The sequence below is a fragment of the Trachemys scripta genome, chromosome 13 (assembly GCF_013100865.1).
Source record: "Trachemys scripta elegans isolate TJP31775 chromosome 13, CAS_Tse_1.0, whole genome shotgun sequence".
NCBI classification, from domain to species: domain Eukaryota; kingdom Metazoa; phylum Chordata; order Testudines; family Emydidae; genus Trachemys; species Trachemys scripta.
In genome coordinates, this window is record NC_048310.1 from 41,259,094 (window position 1) to 41,273,581 (window position 14,488).

Sequence of the window (14,488 nt, forward strand, 5' to 3'; positions counted from 1 at the left end):
AGAAGAGAGGCAGAAACCTTGAAGTCTATGCTTGCTCCACTCAACTCTGGAAATTTAAGGGCCCAATGCAACTCCCACTGAAGGCACTGGAAAGACTCCGCTTCAGTGGCCCCATCCTAGAGACCTTTACGCACCCAAGCAATTCTGTCGACTTCACTAGGATTACTCACATGAATAAGGGCTTCTAATGGACTTGGGCGGATGGAGTTATTTAGTATTAATGCAAAAGGAAGTTTGAATATAGACAATGTCAGAAGAGCATTGTCTTGGAGGCCCTTATCACTACCCCTCGCTCCAGCCTTGTCCAGGAGTTGCTAAACAACCTTACATTTATGTAGCCATCTTTATGGGCTCTATGGGTGAATGAGTGGTGGCTGTTAAGGGCTCTCGATAAACACCTGCCTCTGCTCTCACTAGAACACGGTAGGAATGTTGCATTTAGCCTTCATTGCCCGCCTCTTCCACTGGGTGCAGCTGCAGGCACAGTGCTTTGGAGGTGGAGGAGCTACATCATTCCCAGCCTCTGCTAGTAGGACTCAGAAGAAAAAGCAAGGGAGTGCAGGCAGGAGGTTTGGATGGGGAGAAGAGGAAGCTCACATCTGCTCCAGTCCCAGGCTTTCCCAGCACTTGTCATGGTAGGAAACTAACAGGAAGTTTTTAAACAAATGTATTAAATAAAACAAGAAATCTTCCTACAATGAAATACAGCTGGATAAATATAAAACTCATCAATCCCACCAGGGAAATGGAGCCAGGAGCTTTGATGTAGAAACCAGACTGTCCCAGATAAACAACTCAACTCCTCTAGAGTGCTGACACTGCTGGTAGTAAGTGCCATTTCTTACCTATGAAAAATCTGTTTCGCTCAGCACACTGCAAAGTGTTTACAGACCTATTTATCACAGTATGACACAAGAACACTTCGAGAGAGCCAAGAGTTTTCTCTCTGTTCTGATCTTTATCCATTGATCAGTATTTCCCATGATTAGCATGTGAACAGGAGATGGATAAGTAGCAGGTCAATTCTTAAACATGCAATAAAATACAGGACACTGCCATTCTTAGATTTAATTCAGGATGCCAGCAAATGCTGGGCAGTGGCTTACAGGGGCCAGTCCCGAACATGTTGTCAATCTACAGCTAGGCCACATGTTATTTTTGAAGGCCCGACTGGTTAGTTGAAATGGTTCAGCAAGTGGTCACTCCTCCCCCCATCTGTTCAGACAGACAGGTGTTGCAAAACCTGTTGTATCGCACTTGGGGGAGAAAAGTCTCTTACATACAGCTTAAAATATGCACATTTTACTGGCCAATACCCGGCACAGAGACCACAGCCTTGTCATCACCATACTGAAGGTCTTAATAGAACTAAAGCCATCCCATCTTGGGCTGCAAGATTACTAACATCAATTACTAGTCTATTAGGTGACTCTGGCTCTGATCCTGCAATGTGACTCCCGGAGGTAGACTCTGCAGATCTCCACTGCCTTCAGGGAGACTCCGTGTGTGTATAAGTCCCCACTGGGATAGATCACATTGCAGGGTCAGACCCTAAGGATGGAATTCTTTGACAGTGAATGGCAATTAAAAGATTAAAATCCTTTTCAGGTATGCAATGGTCTAATAATAGCACTGTTATTCTGATCTTTAAAAGTAGACGTTACTGGTTTTACAGAACCCTCGTTAGTATATGCTGGTTACTTCCACTAGAGTGGACACCATCACCTGAAAGTCTTATTCATTCTTAATCACTGGAAACCTAGACCAACTTCCTTCAAAGGAAGTTCCAGAAGCCAGCCATCATTCAGACTGCTGAATAGTTACCGATCTATACAAACACTGTCAAAGGATAAACTGAAACATGCATTTTCAAGAGCAAATTTTGAAAATCCCTGTCACTTTTTAGCCACCTACAGGGCTGTTGCTTTTTGCAAGGGGGCTACCAGTGAGACACATGACTATCTCCCAGCAGCTGTGTGATTAGGAGCAAGACAGAAAGAACTCTGCTCCCATCTGAAAGCAACAGCTGAAAGAGAGTCCTGTTCGAAATCGAATTCCTGTTTGATCATTATTACTTACTTATAGATTTTTCTGTGTACTTATTTACTCTATAATTTGATGAAGTAACTAGAATCTCACATTATACTGGAGTGTTCAATGAATTCATATTCCATTACAGCCAAAATGTTTTTGCCTGAACTTTTGTATGGCTGTTTATTATCCCTCCATTGGAACCTTTGAAATAAAGGGCATGATTTAGCAGCATGAAATAAATGAATAAAATGCATTCATCAGGATTCCTGCTGATCAATTTTGCTTTAGACTGTACAGAAGTTAACTGAAACTAGGTTTCTGAGGCACATGGAAAAATACAGTATTAGAATAAAGGGCTTTTTTTTCCCCCCATAAGAAAAATTTCTATTTAACACAGTACAATCCAGTGTAGAGAAAATCCTACTGGCTGGAGTTCTAACTGGAGAAGTATTATTCTGTATGCATATATAAAAGGTCAGAGATGCCTACTACTGCTATAATTATCTCAGTTGCCTCCTTTCAAGAACAGGACTAGTAAACAGAGAAAAATATTTTGATATTTCAGAAGAGTCACAGCTGGAGTCCATCTCCAGTTTCCAGATAGCATATTTTCTGTAGCTTCATGAATCTGACTTATAAAAAATGGCAGACTTTAGGCACAGTACTTTCTACTACGATCTTATACATTATTAATAAAATATTCTATTTGAGTTTGTCTATTAAAATTCCTTCCTAGCAAACCAATCTGTGCCTTTAATCTAACTTCTACACACTGCCACTAAGCTCAGTATAAACGCTAGAAGGAAGTGGGGAGATCAGCGAGCGTGTGAATGGATGAGCACAACAACACAGCACAGCAGTACGCCGATTTTTAGGAGGTGCAGATGGAACAGTAGTAAAAAGGAAGCCCCAGAGTACATGCAATTTCATGGAGACTCTGGGATCAAGTCCCAATACACCACATTTCCCTGGGAAGCCCCACTCATAGGTTAGAGATCAGGGATATTTCTGTGGTAGGAATTATAGGCTACCTTGTTCTCTGAATCCCTGGACCTTCATATTGATTCAGTTAAAAAGGAGTGTCCAGTTTGCCTCAGGTCTACCTCGCCATTCAAATACATAGATACACTCCCTTATTTACATGGCAACTCCTGTGTCAAAGCAGTCTCTAAATATACACACTCAACGTTGCTCATCTTTCACTGGCCTCCTCTTGGGGTTTAGAAGGCCTGAAGTGATTAGATTTAGTGAAAGCTGACAAAGATTTTAAAGTTACAGTCACTACTTGTTCCCAAAGGATCCTGGGAGGGGACGGGGATTCAAAGAGCTGCTTTCTGATCCCCAGCCATACAATGAAGGTTTGGGGCAGACAGTACAAATATAAAGATTTCCAACTGCACAAATACTTCTGGAATTCATTTACTGTAAAGCTCAGCATAAAAGTAGCCTCAAGACTGCATTTCTCTCTGGGTAACCTGCGAGACAGCACAGTAGCCCCTAGCAGTAGGTACACACCTGTGGTGATCAGCACCTCCACCACCAGCCACCTGTGGAAGAGAAAAAGAGGCTTGGTATTGGTAGTGTGTATCACCACGTACCAGCCAGGGTTAGTATTTGCCTTGAAGGCTGCAAACCAGTATGTGCTTGCAGAAACCTCCCAGCATGTGCATGTTGTGGCAGAGAGATTCAATTTGGTACCTGGTCAAAGCCAGATAACAGGCATTACAGACAAACCGAAAGCCCTCAGACAGCGACACTTCTGTACAGTTTCAAGAGAAGATGCACATTTTAAAGGGTGCTGCGTTCTCTTTGGTTAAACCCAGTAAAACTAGCTGAAAAGACAAATTGCTACAATTTGGGGATCCGTTTTATAGACTGTTGAACGAACAATTGTGCCCAAATGTGGCTGCTCTCATCTTTAAAAGAGAAATGCTGCTCATGGAGCCCACAGAGTCCAGCCTTGTTTGCATGGATCAAGAGGAATTATTGTAAACTGGAACCGGCAGGATCTCTGGCCTACAGTTCTGGAGTAAGAGTGGGGGCTGGGGTGGGGTGGGTGGTATTCTGGTCCATTGTATGTAAACGTAGCCATGACCCATAGTCTCCTGACAAGTAGCTAACGTGATCCTCTGGTTGCCCCAGATACGGAAGATGCATTCAAGAGCAGTCAACGTGGTAGGATGAGGCACCAGCTATCCATTACTCTGTGGAGTGTTTGTGCATTCTAGAGACACCTAATTTGCTAGAGCATCCAGTAGCTTGGGTTTGTGGTAGCCAAACTGGAATCTTTCTTGGTTTCCAATTTCTGAGGATGAGCAAGACCGGTATCAACAGCACTCTGGAGACCTGAAATGCTCTATCCTTGACCTGATTATCACTGGGAAGCTTGCAGGCATTTCCTGTTTAGTTCTTTTCATGTTGCTCAACTTAAGCTGTATTCCAAAGTCCTGAAGAGTCGGGGAAATAAACTGGAACCAGTTCCAACAGGAAGTGAATTCCATAGCCAGGGCAGAAGTTCCTAAAGAACGACGAGCCCAATGCAAGAGACATGCCACTCACTAAGGCTGCTTACATGAGAGGCTGTGTCACAGCAGCAGAGTGATGCCTCCATTCCAGCATGCTGGCTCTGCTAGGCACTGCAACACAGAACTCATGTAAGCAGCGCTAGTGAAATCCTCTACAAATAATCTAGAAGGGAGTCTATCAGCACTTGCAATAGCTTCACTTCAGGCCTTCAAGGGGGTAGTGCTAGCAACCTAGGTATTTCTGAAGAGCTCTAATCTCATCCCAAAGAGGGGGTTGTATTCCTCTGCTTTAATAAAATGAGTCCATTGTTTCAGCTGAATGAAAAACTTATGCTTTGTGCTGCTGTTTGCATCTAGCCCTCCCTTGGCACTGGTCCCCCTGCACACTCTGCTGGGTGTCTGGCTGGGAAATGCTGCCTACCCCAGAGCATTAGCCACCTTTTGCAGATTAGCAGGTGCAGAAGTATTACAAATCAAAGCCTTAGGCAGGTGTATTCTTATCTGCCTTTTTCTGGATAGGCTTCCTACAGAGACAAACCTACTGCAGTTACCACTAAATGTGTGTAAAACACAACTGTGCACCACACCCCTCTCTCCACCACGAGCAGGTGTGCTGCCATTGACACTAATTAAAGCCAGAACCCCTGGAACTCAGATTGGTTTCATTTGCACCTGGCACTGAGTCCAGCTGCATCCTACTGGGAATGCATACCAGGAGCAGCACGCTGGAGATGGATGCTGCTGCCTACCACACATATTGGATGCTTCCTTTCCAATGAAATGGGAAGAGTAATGATTTTGGGGAAGCCAAAGGTAGTTTCTAGACACGGAGCATGTCTGGGTCTTTGCACACACCTTGCACCATGCAGACAGAGCAGCTGGATCAGAACAGCTAGCTGTTATGGAGAGCACACTGCAGCATTACTTAGCACCCTTTCCGTGCCCTTGGACAATACAGATTATTTTAGTCTGTGCTTGAGGGAAGGATGATGTACCTTCAATGTGTCTCCTCACAGTCCAAACAGCATTGGGGTTACCAGGCAGCTCTGAGACGGCCATTTCAGACACCTAATAGGAAATAAGAGCAGGGTTCCTTTGAAAACAGGTTCAGATGAACAGATGTTTACCCCAGTCAAACACTGAAGCATTACAGTGACTAGCGGTTAATGGTCTGCACAGCTACCCAGGGCAGTTCTCAGTTCCCACTCTCACTCCCTGGACTAGAAATGTTGTTGAGGCAAAGTCTTCAGCACACCAGACACAGAGAGAAAAGTGACTCATGTCATCTCATGGAGTGATACCGCAGGCTGAGCGGCTTGGTCCATCCATTCTTGGCCAGGACAGCGGCTGTGACCTGGGTTCCACCAGATGGGGAGTTAGGGATCAGAGAAGGACCCAGAGAATCTCTGGGGAAGAATATCAATTCCATACATTGTTTGCATGCTAGGGTAGCTGGGTTGGTCCCAAGATACGGGAGACACAAGGTGGGTATGTTGGTGAGAAAGGCTTTCGAGCTACACAGAGCAATTCTTCAACTCTGCGAAAGGTGCTCAGAGCGTCACAGCTACATACAAGGTGGGAGTTAAGACATGTTGCACCTTACAACACTCTGTAACCCACTAACTCTCCTTTGTCCTAGGTCTGCAGAGATGTTAATTGCCTACTTCATTTTAAATAGTTGCCAGCAAAAAGCGTTAACCCCTTATGCTTAACAGTCTGTCCCACTTTGTATATAGCTGTGGCACTCTGAGCACCTCTCTCAGACCTAAAGAACGCTGCAAAGCTCGAAAGCTTCTCTCTCTCACCAGCCGAAGTTGGTCCCCCACCTAGCTTGACTCTCTTAATTCCATTTGTTCACACACCTAAAATGATCACATTCAGGGATTACAGGGTAGCAGGTCAATGGAAAACCTATGGGTATCACTCCTGTACATTCCAGCACCACAACCCTCATGACTGGACAACAGGGACTGATTGTAGAGTCTGAAGAAGAAATTATATTTACACAGGGACTTTGGTAGAAAAGGGTAAAAGAACAAAGCCCTTCAAGAGTTGCACCAAGGACAGATTGTTTAATTACAGTGCCATCATGAGCACCCCGCCATAAATTCAAGAAGGGCAACTCCACATTCCTGTTGTGGATTTCTGGAGCTGCCTCTGGGGATCTTACCTCAAGTCCGTGCCTTAGGACCCTCAGAGATGACCGAGGTCCCCGTCCACAGGCCACATATAACTGGGGCGTATCTTCGTTCGCCAGATCCGCTATCTGCACAGAGGAACGGTGGGTCACACAACATGTACAAGGAGACAAACTAAAACCCTCAAACGTTTGCCCTGTAATCTGCTTTCTGAACGAAGTTTCAGCAGTTTAACGTAACTGACGCTGCCACAGAACATCCCGTCTGCTGCACTGGAGAACCACAAAATTTAGGTCAAGTTTGCTGCAGAATACACAAGGCCTTGTTTAACAGTCATGCTAGAGGGCAAGCACTGGGCTGGTGCATTGCACCCCATTTCCAAACACCAGGTACACCTCTACCCCGATATAACGCTGTCCTTGGGAGCCAAAAAATCTTACCGCGTTATAGGTGAAACCGCGTTATATCGAACTTGCTTTGATCCGACGGAGTGCGCAGCCCCCCGGAGCACTGCTTTACCACGTTCTATCCAAACGCGTGTTCTAGCGGGGTTGAGGTGTATATATGTACCCGATGGAGCTGATGAATGGTAATAACCCTTTCAGCAAACACCCGTATCCTGAGATTTAGCTTTACACCTTGTCATTTTCCCCCAGGGTTCAGGATTTAGCGAACCCACCTTTCTGTCAGTGCTTGCAGCACTGTCACACCCAGGCAAATAACCAGAGCAAGACTGAAATGAGATCATTACTTGTGCTTTTCTTTCTCCATTTTAAGCGGATTCTCTGAAAAGAGTTTCCACTTCTGTAAGGCACCTCAAAGACCAACTGACTTAGCAGCACAATGGATGATACACTGATCTGCTTCTGTGGTTACACAATTGTAACGGCCCTACATCTCCAGAGGGCAGGTTGGTGGGAAAGGGGAGGACCATGTGTTCACAGATGATGACATACCTGACAAAACAAGATAGGAGACAGACTGTCCAGCTCATCCACCAACACCAGGTTCTTGAGTGGTCGTGGCTGGAAAAAGAAAGTGTCTCCTTCCTCCAGGGGCATGGCGGAGGAGAACTCCGGCTCCTCGTCATCATCTCCCAGATGGGCTATCTGGTACAGGTAACTTCAGACACAAGGCAAGAACAACAGCATAGTCAGAGCAAACTACAGCTACAGTTCAGCCATGCATTCAGTGTGGGTGAAGGGTGAGTGAGAATTAGTACTGTTTCCACAGAACACTTAGCTATTTCAACTCTCACCTGGAGGGATTGTTTTCTTGGGGAGAGGAAGGAGTGGCAAAGAGTTAGGGGCTATTTTTAAAGCTCTTGCCCGGTTCTGACTTCCTGACTTTATCATTGTTTTTGGCAGAAGACTCTGGACAGCTCAGTGCTCACCCCACTCCTGGCTCCTAGATTTTCCTGTCTCATAGCAAGAAGAGCTAAATGATTAAATCTTTGAAGACCAAGACCCCTGGCTAACACCGGAGTCTGAATGTTTTAGGGAGGAACAAATGCTATTTTCTAGGTGTTCAAAAATCACCTGCTACCCTGTCTTATAAGCTAGAGTATTAAAATAAGCAAGTTTTGCACACATAAGGAAAACAGATCCATAAAGACAGATTGAATTGTTTCTTGTGTTCTTTTTACTCTGGTTTGCTCTGTTCAGAGCTAACGGCTAGACTTTTGTTAGTTGCCTAGAGCTCCACCTGCTGGCTGGCTCTACAGGAGCTTGCAAGACATGTTTGGAAACTCAGGTACTAAACTACATGAACGCTAACCCCAAATTTGCATACACAACTCTGGTAACTGTGTGGAAATGCACAGAATTTTGTGTGTGCAACTTAGGATCACTTGTAAAACTCTGGACCAAGAGAGGTTACAGCAAACGAAACTTTGAAACAAAACCTTTAATCGGCCACACAGAGAAACAAAACCTAAATACTCAAGACATCAGAGAACATGCCCCTACAGGTTATAACATCTGTAAAGGCTGATCAAAACATGAAACAAAAGTGCTTGACAGCACTTCTACTATGCAAGAATAACTAGTGTCGTTATTGAAAAAGAAAACCAGTCATGGTAAAATGTCACATTTGCTTCTGAGAGTGGGCCACAAAGACACTAGAGACTATTTCCAAGCTCACATGGTTTGGTCCTTTGACAGGCGTACACTGGTCTAACAAATAGGATTGCCGGGTGTCTGATTTTCGATGGAAAGCCCGGACGAAAAGGGACCCTGGCGACTCCGATAAGCACCACTGACCGGGCCATTAAAAGTCCGGTTGGCGGGGCTGGCAGGCTCCATACCTGGCTCAGTATGGCTGCCGGAAGTGGTGACACGTCCCTCTGGCTCTGAGTCAGAGGGACGGCCAGGGGACTCCGTGTGCTGGCCCCGCCCTGAGTGCTGGTTCTGCAGCTCCCATTGGATGGGAACCGCGGTCAATGGGAGCTGAAGGGGCAGTGCGCGCACTGCACAGAGCTGCCTGGCCGCCCCCATGTCTAGGAGCCGAGGGAGATGTCGCTGCTTCCAGGGAGCCCCCCCAAGGTAAGCGCCGTCTGAAGCCCGCTGCCCGCACCCCCTCCTGCATCCCAACCTCCTGCCCCATCCCAGAGCCTGCACTCCAACCCCCTGCCCCAAACTCCCTCCTGGAGCCCGCATGCCACACACCTCCGCACCCCAACTCCCTGCCCCAGCCCAGAGCCTCCTCCCACACCCTGAACACATCATTACTAGCCCCACCTTGGAACCTACACCCCGAGTCCAGAGCCCACACTCCCTTCCACAGCTGAACCCCCTGCCTCAGCCTGGAGCCCCCTCCCACACTTCGAACCCCTCGGCTCCACCCCCCAGCTCAGAGCCCCCTCCTGCATTCCAAACCCCTCATCCCTGGGCCCACCCCAGAGACCACACCCAGCCCTCTGCCCCAGCCCAGTGAACATGAGTGAGGCTGGGGGAGAGTGAGCGACAGAGGGAAGGGGGATGGAGTGGGCAGGGACTGGGCCTCGGAGAAGGAGCAGGGAAAGGGTGTTCAGTTTTTGTGCGATTAGAAAGTAGACAAACCTAAACACCAATGAAAGGGAGTTAAGGTAAAAATTCACTACCATGAGCAATGACAAAAACAGTTAATTGATGGACACGTGTCTGATGGTAGCATCTGGTAGCAGCAAAATCTAAACTGATCAGACACCTGCTTAAACAAGCTTCCAATTCCCTTCACTGTCTGCCCAGGCATTTGCTCTTGGCAATACATGTGGAACAGCTTCTCACTTCCTATGCACCAACATCCATCCTTCAAAATCCCCAATTGGTCCAGGAACCCATGGCACTGGGTGCTCTACAGACAGTCCCTGCCTGTGATCTCTTGGTGTCAACTGGCTGAGGGTATAGAGGGGATGCATAGGGGGTACAGGACCCCCACCCCCCTGGTCTGGTATGTGCAAATTCATTCACCAAAGGGTGGCACGTACGGTGTCTACCAAAAGCCAATAGCTCAGTAGTCATCATCATCATCACAGTGAAATGCCTGAAGGGATAATATTTAAGGAGTTTTGTACAGATGCTGGAAATTCTGTTCTTAAGATCTGAGAGTTAGGATAAAGAGGTTCCTTTCAAGCAAGATGAAAGAGACACTTCTCTCTCGGTCTGGCGATGTGTATGTATGCCTCACAATGCAAATCTATTTGCATACTGAGCCTCCAGGCTAATCAAGATTGCAAAATCTCAAGAGAGGAAAAGCTGCAGGAAAACAAGAACAGTATGGGTGTGTGTGTGTGCGTGTCTCCTGTCTAGGAGTGAAGACAATGGACTTTAGGGGTCTATGTGGGGGTACTAAGGTATGCCTTGGATCCTTCACCAAGGGGACATGCTGCCAAGTGCATGTCTTACGAATGGAGGATCATAGCCAACCAGGGCTGTGAAGCGCTGTGACAAAGACATGGGGTGAGCTAAACTTTATTAGACAGGAAAGTACCTTATTCACTAACTCTAGGTTCCAGAATGCAGGTTGATTTTATTTGATGTGTAACCAATTGTTTCCAATACTTCTATTCCCTTAACCTCTGTTCTTTCTTAAATAAACTTATCCTTCTTTCCGCTATAACAAAATCTAAGTGCTGTGAATTAAGCAGAACAGTCTAAAGTGAAGTTGGGGTGTACTGTTCCTTTGGGAACAGTGGATCTGGTAATTGCACGAGTGCCCAGTGGCTGGACACTCTAGGGAGACGCGCAGAGGGCTCAGGGGGTGGAGTTTGCCTATTGCTAATCTGCCGAGAGACAGTGGAGTCTGTGTAGGCTGAGAGGAGAGTGATTATGTTGCCTGTGGAAGGTGGAGTCAGGGAGCTGACCCCTGGCATGCACAGACAAGGCTCCCTGGTGCTAAAGGCAGGTGGTAGAGAGAGGCCTCACAATCCTGGGTATCCTGGGGTAGCACCACAACACTGCCCCAAAGATCTGACAATCTACGAGTACTTCCACAAAGCCGATCAATACCGAGGAGGTTCTCCGGGATACATGAATGGGCTTAAAAGCTGTGGTCAATGCACTTGGACAAGTTAGACCATCAACTCGTTAAGGGAGAGCCCCTGTCTTTTTACACAGCCTACCAACGGCCACAGCACTCTGTCATGCTAATGAGAGTACCAGTAACATTCAGCAGGGCACATGAAGGAAATGAAATGATTTACTCACTGGTTTCCAAACTCAGATGCCACAAAGAGGAACCCTGTTTTCAGCACACACATGGCAGCAGCCCCAGGAACAGTATCAAAATACTTCAGTCGGATCTCTGTCACCTGAAAGCACCGGAGAGGTAGGAGTAACGGTGAGTGAGACAGCTCAGTTCAGTCCCTCTCTGGAGATGGGCTATGTCCCCTCACACACAAAAGCGCAGCCCACTTTCCCATTCAGAGATACAGGAACTGATGCATTTGGGATTGTAGTTTATTACAAGACTGCCTTGGAGTTACCTTCAGAGGAAGGAAATGAGCAGTGACTGAGCACAGTCAAGAGCGCTCGCCTTATCGATAGTTTAGGGCAGCTGCCTTCACTCCCCAAGTTCAGACTGGATGGCATTCTGAGCGTAAACACAACCCAGGCTTTCTGCTTTACTCTTGAGGCTATTTTGCATGGGAATCTGAGTTCAAGGCTTACGAGAGACATGAAAAAGTTCAGCAGTCCTACCGAGAAAGAGAGAACTCCCACCTGGCATCCACGTCATTCACTCAGAGGATTGGGGAGATGTCTCTTAGAATGGCCACTTACAGTTTGGACAGACCTGAAGTTGCCGTAATGGTTCCTATGAAAGGCCTGAGGCCAGTCTTAAACTACTAAACCAACACAGTCTTCTATCATGACACTTTTGGGAAGAGTTTGTCACGTTAAAGGCAATGGGGGTTAGTGACATTTCAGACGTTTTTTCCCCGAGACCACAAATGGGATCACTGCAGCACAGAGATGCGGCGGGATGGCCAGGGGAGCAGTGACTGGCAGCACAAAGCAATTCTCATTTTTTCCTATTAGTTTCAGAAGGAGAGTTTGTTATCTCAGCTGAAAAAGCTGTGTGACATGGGATGGCCAAACTCTGCCCAACTGACTGCACCTAGTTTGCATAAAACTGAACAGATTGCAGGCACCCCCATATTCAATCCATAGGTGCAGCCAAGTATGGCTGCTCAGATCAAGACGGATCATTGCACTCTGGAATCTGTTGTCCTAGGGAACTGTGTGGTAGAATCTCCCGGGCCATGTTTTGGAATAAGCCATTTGGAGCAGGGACCACGGGTAACATTTTTAAAAGTGCCCATGTGACTTAGCAACCTAAGTCTTGTCACCTTCTGTCTGTGTGTTGCGCACGTGGTAACTAGCAAGTTACGGCAGCTGTCAGCTAATAGGATAGATGCAGAGTCATTCGTCTCTACACACAGCTAGAGACTAACTTAAAAATCATTTGAATTAGGGGAAAATGCTTTAAACTAAGTATCATCACAGTGGGAAAATGCAGCATGATGGGAAAGCTTCTCAAGGACATATTTCAAGAAGTAAAAGTAGCTTCCTCCTCAATCAACCTACCATGTCTTCATCAGTCTCTAGGGTGATTTTGAAGATATCTCCCTGCTCTGTCTGGGCCAGGAAGAAGAACATGGATTTGGTCTTGTGTGTAGCAGAGCAGACAAAAATCATACCCCTCTCTGGGTCATCCAAGTCATTCTGTCACAGGGAAGATAAATCAGAGGTTTATAAATGTTGGAGGTGGAAAGATCACCTTTCAGCAAAGCCATTCCCCTGCAAGGCAGGATATACTCCCCTTGATCAATGGTCCTAGCAAAAGGGAAAGCTTGAGGGACTATAGCATCTGGAAAGGGTTTTGTGCATAGCATACCCCTTCCCAATGTTCTCCTGACTCATCCGTAATGCTCTCAGGAAAGCTGATTCTTCCTGACAGACGTTTTTCAGAAGAGCCAAAACTGTGAGGTATTCTCCCTCCTACCCCTTTCCCCCCCAGATGGACAATCTCACACATTGCAAAACCAATTGTGGTACACAAGGGTCACTAGCCATATAGAACTGACCTGTGGCATCTGCTGTGTGTGGGCTTTGGTCATACTTGCCCAATGCGACACAGTGTCAGCTAGCTACAGCCTACTTTGTTTAAAACAGTGGTTCTCAAACTTGTGTCCTGGTGACCCCTTTCACATAGCAAGCCTCTCAGTGCAACCCCCCCTAATAAATTAAAAACACTTTTTTATATACTTAACACCATTATGGATGCTGGAGAACAAGCGGGGTTTGGGGTGGAGGCTGACAGCACGCGACCCCCCCTGAGGGGTCCCAACCCCCAGTTTGAGAACCCGTGGTTTAAAACAAACAAAAGGAAGTACTTCTTCATACAACGCACAGTTAAACTGGGGATCTCGTTGCCAGGGATATTGTGAAGGCCAAAAGAATAACGGGTTCAAAAAAAGAATTAGTAAGTTCATGGAGGACAGGTCCATCAGTGGCTATTAGCCGAGATGGTGAGGGATGGAACCCCATTCTCTGGGTGTCCCAAAACCTCCAACTGCGAGAATCTGGGACTGGATAACAAGGGATGGATCACTTTATAATTGCCCTGTTCTGTTCATTCCCTCTGAAGTAACTGGCACTGGCCACTGTCAGAAGACAGGACACTGGGCTAGATGGACCTTTGGTCTGACCCAGTATGGCTATTTTTATGCACTCCTCTAAAAGGAAACAGCACAAAGTGGAACAGAGCAGCTGTGGAATTCATCTTCATGTACTAGGGTGAATATTTCCCACCATGCCATATAAATCATGGTTCATACTACCAGTGCTGCCATCTCAGAGCCTGGTAAGAGAGAAAGGACTATCTCAAGGGTAAACCTCAGAGACAAGATGAACTCAACCCATCACGTCAGACTACAGGCAAACTCCAAAACCTTCCCGTACAGATGACATGACTGGCTGGTAAGGCAGGCTTTCCCTCCACAGCTTTTCAATCACTACGTACCGCCTTCCTCAAAAGTGTCCCTCCAAATAAGCTGATATTAAGTGTCCATGTGGAACATTTAAAGAAAAGGCCTATAAAGCAGGGCATGAGATGAAATTCTCACCCTTCTCCTAGGAATGGGACATCTGATATCAGGCTGGTCACCGAAGTTTTTGTAGGTGATGTAGTTTTCAGAACAGATCAGCACCCCGCTGGGACCATCGGAGCCACCAGGAACTAAGGGATGAGATGGAAACTTCATTAAGAGAAGAGAAAAAGCCCTGTTGCTCAAAAGAAATCTGGATAATC

At 46.5% G+C, this 14,488-nt stretch overlaps 1 protein-coding gene across 2 annotated transcripts in view; it reads right to left on the reverse strand.

The window, feature by feature from the left end:
• The window catches only part of SF3B3 (splicing factor 3b subunit 3), a 55,393-nt gene that overhangs the window by 32,314 nt on the left and 8,591 nt on the right, over window positions 1–14,488 (reverse strand). For both annotated transcript variants that reach the window (XM_034788924.1, XM_034788925.1), the window contains exons 6-11: window positions 14,304–14,416; window positions 12,763–12,900; window positions 11,383–11,486; window positions 7,654–7,819; window positions 6,730–6,825; window positions 5,555–5,627 (exon numbers count right to left, since the gene is read on the reverse strand). In XM_034788924.1, coding sequence (XP_034644815.1) covers window positions 5,555–5,627; window positions 6,730–6,825; window positions 7,654–7,819; window positions 11,383–11,486; window positions 12,763–12,900; window positions 14,304–14,416 — 690 coding nt within the window. The remainder of the gene's footprint in view (window positions 1–5,554; window positions 5,628–6,729; window positions 6,826–7,653; window positions 7,820–11,382; window positions 11,487–12,762; window positions 12,901–14,303; window positions 14,417–14,488) is intronic.